The 7,682-nt window shown below is 33.2% G+C and overlaps 1 protein-coding gene across 1 annotated transcript; it reads left to right on the plus strand.

The window, feature by feature from the left end:
• Positions 1 to 366: 366 nt before the first annotated feature.
• Positions 367 to 5,706, plus strand: LOC143056361 (sigma non-opioid intracellular receptor 1-like). Its single transcript, XM_076229450.1, has 4 exons — positions 367 to 606; positions 2,529 to 2,732; positions 4,184 to 4,276; positions 5,289 to 5,706. Exons 1-4 carry the CDS (start codon positions 471 to 473, stop codon positions 5,531 to 5,533), a joined length of 678 nt encoding a protein of 225 aa, XP_076085565.1. The 5' UTR covers positions 367 to 470; the 3' UTR covers positions 5,534 to 5,706.
• Positions 5,707 to 7,682: the final 1,976 nt, after the last annotated feature.

The following is a 7,682-nucleotide window of genomic DNA, read 5'->3' on the forward strand; positions in this document are numbered from 1 at the left end:
GAATGTAAGAAATAAACGTCTGTAAGATAAATTAGTATACTTATTCCATGTATTCGGTAAAAATGTTTCGTTTCCTCGAAGGACGATATCTGAACTAAGACATCTTTTAAGGAGAGGGATTTCCACCGAAAAATCTGAGTCTTTTTCTTTAATAATATAATTATTTATTTTTCAAAATTTAACTTTACCTTATCTCATATTCCCTCAATAGTACAGAATTTATATAATATATATAAATTCGTATTGTTGACCGTTAAATGAAGACGAGAGATCTTGGATATTGTTAAAATACATATTTTATATCTAAGATAATATCTAAAAAAATTATATCTAAAATTTGTTAAGTTTTTAAATAACATCATAACAGGAAAAGGAAACACGGATTTAGGTCAACAATTACATGTTACCGGACTGTTTTTATAACTTAACTTTTCTTTGTTTACACTTGTCGTTAATGTTGAAAAATCAAAATGTTCTCACTTATATCAGCTATTAAGATTATATTTTTCATGTGCTTTGTTGTATTTTGTGTGCAGTATTGGATGCAGAACAAAACATTTTTAACTGATCATAAAGAGATTGCAGAAATAGCTCGAAAACATACTGGTAAGTAATTGCGGAGAATAAGGTTAATAAATAGGACGTTATATCTAACATTACACACATTACATTTCTATTCAGATATTGCCTGGCGTGCGTCTTGCATATATTATTGTTTATAATGATATTGTTAGTATGGTATATGCACTACTGAGGCCCTAATTTGGTAAATATCCTATTCTGATATATTCTATAACTTTATAAATTATAGCAGCTAGGGGACCTTCTGTCTTTTCATTTAACTTTCGTCTTTATTTTCATTCATTTTTTCCTCCCACAACCAGTGTCTCTTAGTCTATCTTACTACGGAGTGTGTTATCATTTGCCGGTTTAACGATCCTTGGGACCTTAGGTGTTCCTATAGACGGTAATCCCGGCAAATAGTAACAAAACCATGTGTTCTTTATACACTGTTGACCCCCTCCCCTCCCCCACTGTTACATATGTTATACAGGCGGGATGTTAAATGGACTCCTTATATATTTTTCGTGGTTGTGGGTGACAGAAAATGCATTTTTTTAGGTCCAGCTCATTAATTTTTGTATATAATGTATTCTAGCTTTATATATCCACACTTAAAGTTTACTTGGGGTAGGCCTACACCTCCCTATGATCACTTATTTTAAATGGTTATGTCTCACATTCAGTCCTATATTTTTTTACTGAAAGTAAGTTAGTCAATTTTGCATGTAAAGTCGGCATACATATACACACATGTATACTAACATATACATAATATGAGTTCTGGTGAGCTCTTCAAACGACTATCAAAAAAGAATTATGCAGCTTCAAGCAAATTCTAATACATGTAAATAAAAATGAAAATGCATGCGGCAATTATATCAATTATAATGAAAGCAACTTAATTTTGATTTCTGAGCCATTTATTCAGCAAATCACTTGAATATCACCGTAATAATCCAGAACCCAAAGACGTGTCACCTTTCTCGGCTAGCAACGTTGCATGGTCATGATGATGTACATGTAGTTGCATTCTTTATGGACAATGATGGAAGCCAATTACAAAATTTGCATAAAAATGTGTCAATTTAAAACCGTTTAATGGTATTACTAAGATGGTATTTGATAGAGTAAAGCCTCTCCAGGTACAGATGATAATAAATAAAAAGCTGAAAACTATAAAACGAAGTGGTCCTAAATATTTAACCTGTAGTTAAGTCAAGATTTTTGACTTTCGTATTTAATAAAACAATGTGAAATCCATTTTTTAAATCCAAAATAGCCTTTAAAATTACAGTGTCATCGTGCATCATATTTAGTAACTGTCTTATGCTGAGTTCACACGTAATTCGAATTCGATTCGCATTAGCTAATTCGAGTCAGTTTAATTCGCATTCGAAAAGTGTTACGTCCAAACGTCAACTCTAATTCGAATTACAATGCGCTTCAAATTCGCTTTTCTGTCCAAACGACGTTAAGGTGGTACCTAACACTACAGGGAGATAATTCTGTAAAGTCAGCTAAACGTTTTAATTACGTTGTGTTGTAAAAGGAATATTAAGCTTCTCAATGATCAAAATTGGTGTTTGTCAAACTGCTATATAACCAGTGTAATTTTTCTGACAAAACGGTTGGTTCAAAATTTTTGAAACTTTTATATTTTTGTTAAAGGATCAAAGTAAGTACTTTGACAAAATTTTATGAAAATTAAACGAGCCAAATTGATTTTAGTGCAAGTGTTGGGTACCACCTTAACTTTTAATTTGTATTCACCATGTTCACAAAAGCGTATTTCTAATGCGAATTAGATAATTCGAAATAGTCAATTCGAATCAATTCGAATTAAAAAAGAAGAGTGTGTGAACGCGATTTGCGAATTCGATTCGCATTTGAATTAAATGTCCGTGTGAACGAGGCATTAGTTCGTTCTTTCGAGACCCTTCATTTAAAGTCATCTTTTATTATAGGGACCAACGATATACAGGTATCGTATAAACAGATTTATAAAGAGTTGAAAAGGCGATTTCCTGGCCATATATTAGCAGAGGAGGATACAGAATGGCTGTTTATGAACGCCGGGGGATGGATGGGGAGCATGTGTATTTTATATGCTTCTTTAACTGAGTATATACTCTTCTTCGGTACAGCCATTGATACGTCTGGGAATTCTGGTAAGTTTAAACCGGAGTCCTATAAAGTGATCGAAGCTTTTTGTAAATAGTCTTTCAGAACTACGAAGTACGTTTTAAATTCATGTATGATTGTTGAAAACCACATACATTGATGTGATCAAATCTTTTTAAAATGGCCTATGTATACAATAACTTTATGATATAGAGATTGAGAGCGTTCGTACAATACAAAGTAGCGCCCCCGCTTATGTATTTCCCTATAACCAAACTAGTAATTTGAAAATTGTAACAATTCTGTTAAGATTAATATGAATAAAGAACACAATCACATGCTATAAGACAAGATTTGTCTATCCACAGTCCAATCTGTTTGAATAAACACTGATGTTGAAGCATACGTCAAAGAACATGATGAATTAACAACCTAATAGAACAAAAAAAAACATCTGACATACAACATTGCGTGCAAATCGGTCGCCTCATGACTTTTGAATAGATAAAATGATTAATAACTTTATCATATTGAAGGCAGCGGTCAAAGGACGTGTAGTGCGTGTCTGCGGTGTGTGTTTTTTTTTTTTTTTTTTTTTTTTTGTGTTGTTGTTTTTATGTCAATTTTGGGAATTAAGGGTTGATTACAGATCATCGAAAAGTTTGTTCGCAACTACAGTTTGAAAATTTAAAATACAGTGTGTTTTAGACTGTAGATTGGTCTCTAAATGCTCTGTGATTTTTTTAATTTGTTGTTTGGTTTTTGTCTCATTGACATATATATAGCAAAATCTCTGTTCATCATGTTTATGGAAACATTGTAGTTATAATATGTGCCGGTTGTGAATCGTGTCATATATTAGGTCGACGTATGCAAATCAGGCCCGGCAAATTGGATAATATTTGTGAAACGTCCAGTTTTGGAAATTAAGTACGAAAACAATTTGAACAGTAGATTTGGCAGGATATGTCAACCAGGATGCAGCTCGTAAAATTTTAATTTTGATAGCTTTTTTTTTCGTTGATTTCTTGAAAATAGTCGTTTTATCACCGACTTTACGGTATGGATTTTATTATTGCTGAAATCAGAACGGTTGCAGATAATTGCTTATACCAACTTAATTTGAATTTTGATGGATATAGCTGTTTCATTGGCAATCATACCACATATCCTCGGTATTATGTTGTAAGGGTTTTTTGACATCCGTTTCTCCAATGCAACCTTGTGCGACTGTGTATTTATACATCCCTCATTGAAAAGCGTACTTGTTTCCTTTAAGTTTGGACCATACTATGATGTATACTATTAACTGAACATGACTGTCTTAATCTATAGTGCTTTCTGTAAGAATAAAGCAGTGCACATGACTTAATAGTACATTGTTTTTTCAAGTTACTAACCAACTGAAAAATCTATCTAAATTGTATGCCTATGTGGGTGATTTATAAATTCTGTCTTTCCAAAATGTATATAATTAAATAATCATGTTTTTCTGTAGGTCGATATTGGGCAAATATATCTGATACAATACTGAAAGGTTCATTTAGACAGTGGAAGGAAGGGGAGCTGGAAAGCCGAATGTTCAAACCAGGTATATCGATTGCCAATTGATATTTTATCGTGTGTTTTTCTATGTTGTGATGTTATGCTATTGTTTCATAAAAAGGGAGAAGGTTTGGATCCATTAAAATGTTTGATCCCGCTGCAAATGTTTGCACTTGTTTATGTAATTTATACATGTTTCTCGTTTCTCGTTTTTTTTATTTTATATAGATTAGACCGTTGGTTTTCCCGTTTGTATGGTTTTACACTAGTAATTTTGGGGCCCTTTATAGCTTGATGATAGGTGTGAGCCAAGGCTGCATGTTGAAGGCCGTACATTGACCTATAATGGTTTACTTTTTTTTTATAAATTGTTACTTGGATGGAGAGTTGTCTCATTGGCACTCACACGACATCTTCCTATATCTATATCAATATATGGTCATACATATGTATAGTATAATGATGTAATTTATTAAATATATATAGTTCCTCGTCTAGTTTAGAATGTGTGTAAAGTTATGACAATTTTTGTTAATGAACTTGTGTGAATGAATGATTTTCAGACTTATAACCACACCAGTCCCATTAATTGACAATCAGACTGTATTATTATTTTACCATTTTAAATGTATGAAAGATGCCATTGAATGTTATTATTTGATATCATACAATGCACACTTACTTGGATGTCTTCATCTTAAACTTTCCAGCTTCAACTAACTCCGCCTGAAAATTTAAATAAATACAAGGATATGCAGAAGGATCTGCTAAAAAAGGGGAACGAAAGATACCAAAGGGACAGTCAAACTCATAAATCTAAAACAAACTGACAACGCCATGGCTAAAAATGAAAAAGACAAACAAAAAAGAGCACACATGACACAACATAGAAAACTAAAGAATAGAAACTAAAAGTTATATCTCATTGCATGCATCTTAACGACATCTTTCTGATTCTGTCTTCTCTGTTACAGGAGAATAACATAGATATGAAATATAAGACACCATAGCAAATATGGTGTCATCTTAATACTTACTACTACATATTTTCTTTCAAGGTGACACTGTTTACCATGAATGGGGAGAAGTGACAGCTGTACAGTGGGAGGAAGGAACATGGATGGTAGAATATGCTCGAGGCTTTATTCCATCCACACTGGGCTTTGCTTTAGCTGACACTTTATTTAGTACTACAGATTTTGTCAATCTCTTTTACATATTACGAGTTTATTCAAAAGCTTTATTATTAGAGGCATCAACCTCAATATTAGAATGGAAAGAATTTATAAAAGAAAGTTTATGATGTCTTTTGAATTTTATTTGATACTCTTTTTTAGCTTTTTACGTCTACCAAAGGATGGGGTATTTTTTTTCTCACTAGTATACTATGTTGTATTGGTGATAATAGGAGATTGCACTGTTTTCATTTTGTATTTAATTTACTGCAGTTTTCACAATAAAATTCATTAAAAAGTTCTTGCATTTGAATATTTACATACTGCTGGTATAGTTCTCCTGACTTGTCCCTTGTGATTGATGTTTTGTATGTCAATGAAATAAGAACTTCTTTAATTATCAAATAAATTTTAGACGGTATTCGGGAAATAAACAAAAGGGTGTTTTACTATAAATTGTTCTCATTGAACATGTCCATTCTGTGTTTTTGCATGTGTTTCAACTTTACCCAAACAATCCAATTTTATCAACAACTGTTATACCTCGTCTAGTCATAATGTTGACTTAATAGGTCAAGGCATTCAAGATTTGATAGCCATTTAGTTTTAACTTTGTTCATCTGTTTGACTGACGTGTCTGCTTGTATATCCCTGCCGGGTAAGTTATAAAATAATTATGTAATAAAAAAAAAATACATTGTGGTAACAATTCATTGGTCTCATGTTAGCTGGTGTGAGAGGTCATAGTTAAGATTTACTGTGAGGTCAAGCATTTTAACAAAGGAGAACTAAGAAGACATCTTGAAGGAAAAGCATAAAACTACGAAAGACAAACAACAGTTCTCACTACATCACAGAAAATAAAATAAAAAAAATATGCAATGTTCACGAACCCAATCAAAAACCAAGGTGTCAGAGCATAAATGTTATGGAAATCTTTAAGTAGTTTCTGCTCTTCTAAAGTAACACCCGTCGTGTTGCTCATGGCATACATACGTATATCAGGGATGTGATAATCAAGGGAACAGATGACTTATCTTATACGACAATAGAAAGTATCCTCTATCTTTGCCTTGCGATACAAATTTTCAAAAACGTTCATGATCAACCAAATCATCATGATGTTCCGTTTCATTTTTGCATTGATAGCTTCAACTTTACTATAACAAACTTTGTGTCTTATGTAGACGAAACGCGCGTCTGGCCTTACTAAATTATAATCCTGGTACTTTTGATAACTATTTACACCACTGGGTTGATGCCACTGCTGGTGGACGTTTCGTCCCCGAGGGTATCACCAGCCCAGTAGTCAGCACTTCGGTGTTGACAGGAATATCAATTATGTGGTCATTTTTTTGAATTTCCTGATACAAAACTTTGAATTTTTCGTAAAACTAAGGATTTTCTTGTCCCAGGAATAGATTACCTTAGCCGTATTTGGCACAATTTATTGGAATTTTGGATCCTCAATGCTCTTCAACTTTGTACTTGTTTGGCTTTATAACTTTTTTGATATGAGCGTCACTGATGAGTCTTATGTAGACGAAACTCGCGTCTGGCGTACTAAATTATAATCCTGGTACTTTTGATAACTATTTGTGTTGTAGCTTCCTTGTCAGCAGTAGCTGGGGCCCAAAATAACGAAATTATTGACAGAAAATCAAGAAATGTATTAACATTGACTGGGTGTGAGGGTAATAGCAAGTTTGATGTCCCTGAGATACCAACTATTGCTCGAGGCAAAGCCGAGAGCAATAGTTGGTATGCGAAGGGACAACAAACTTGCTATTACCCGCACAACCAGTCATTAGGTGTTTTATTATACTGAACAACACAGTCAAATTTTCCCTTATACTGCCAGCGGGCCGATCTGGGCCGATTGACGTTACCTTTAACTGCCAATGAGCCGATCGGGCTGATTGACGTTGTCTTTAACTGACAAAGGGCCGATTGGGCCGATTCAGTTGTTCTTTAACTGCCAATGGGCCGATATGGCCGATGGTTAAGGTTAATAAAATAAATATTGATTTTAGTCATAAAAGCTTACTATAATGATGTTCTGTCAATGCGATTTCATTTAAAAATGTTGTTACATTGAGTTAATGAAACGTTCTCAATGGAAAACGTTCAATCTGTTTAAGTATGTTGCATTGTAAGTCGTAAACTTTAGTATTTAACCACGTCTTTATAGTTTTGTCTTTTGTTTGATGTTATATTAATTATTTGTGATATTAAAAGAAAACGCATTCTGTCTCCACTTTCATAGAAAGGATTCAG

The sequence above is a fragment of the Mytilus galloprovincialis genome, chromosome 13 (assembly GCF_965363235.1).
Source record: "Mytilus galloprovincialis chromosome 13, xbMytGall1.hap1.1, whole genome shotgun sequence".
In the NCBI taxonomy this organism is placed as follows: Eukaryota; Metazoa; Mollusca; class Bivalvia; order Mytilida; family Mytilidae; genus Mytilus; species Mytilus galloprovincialis.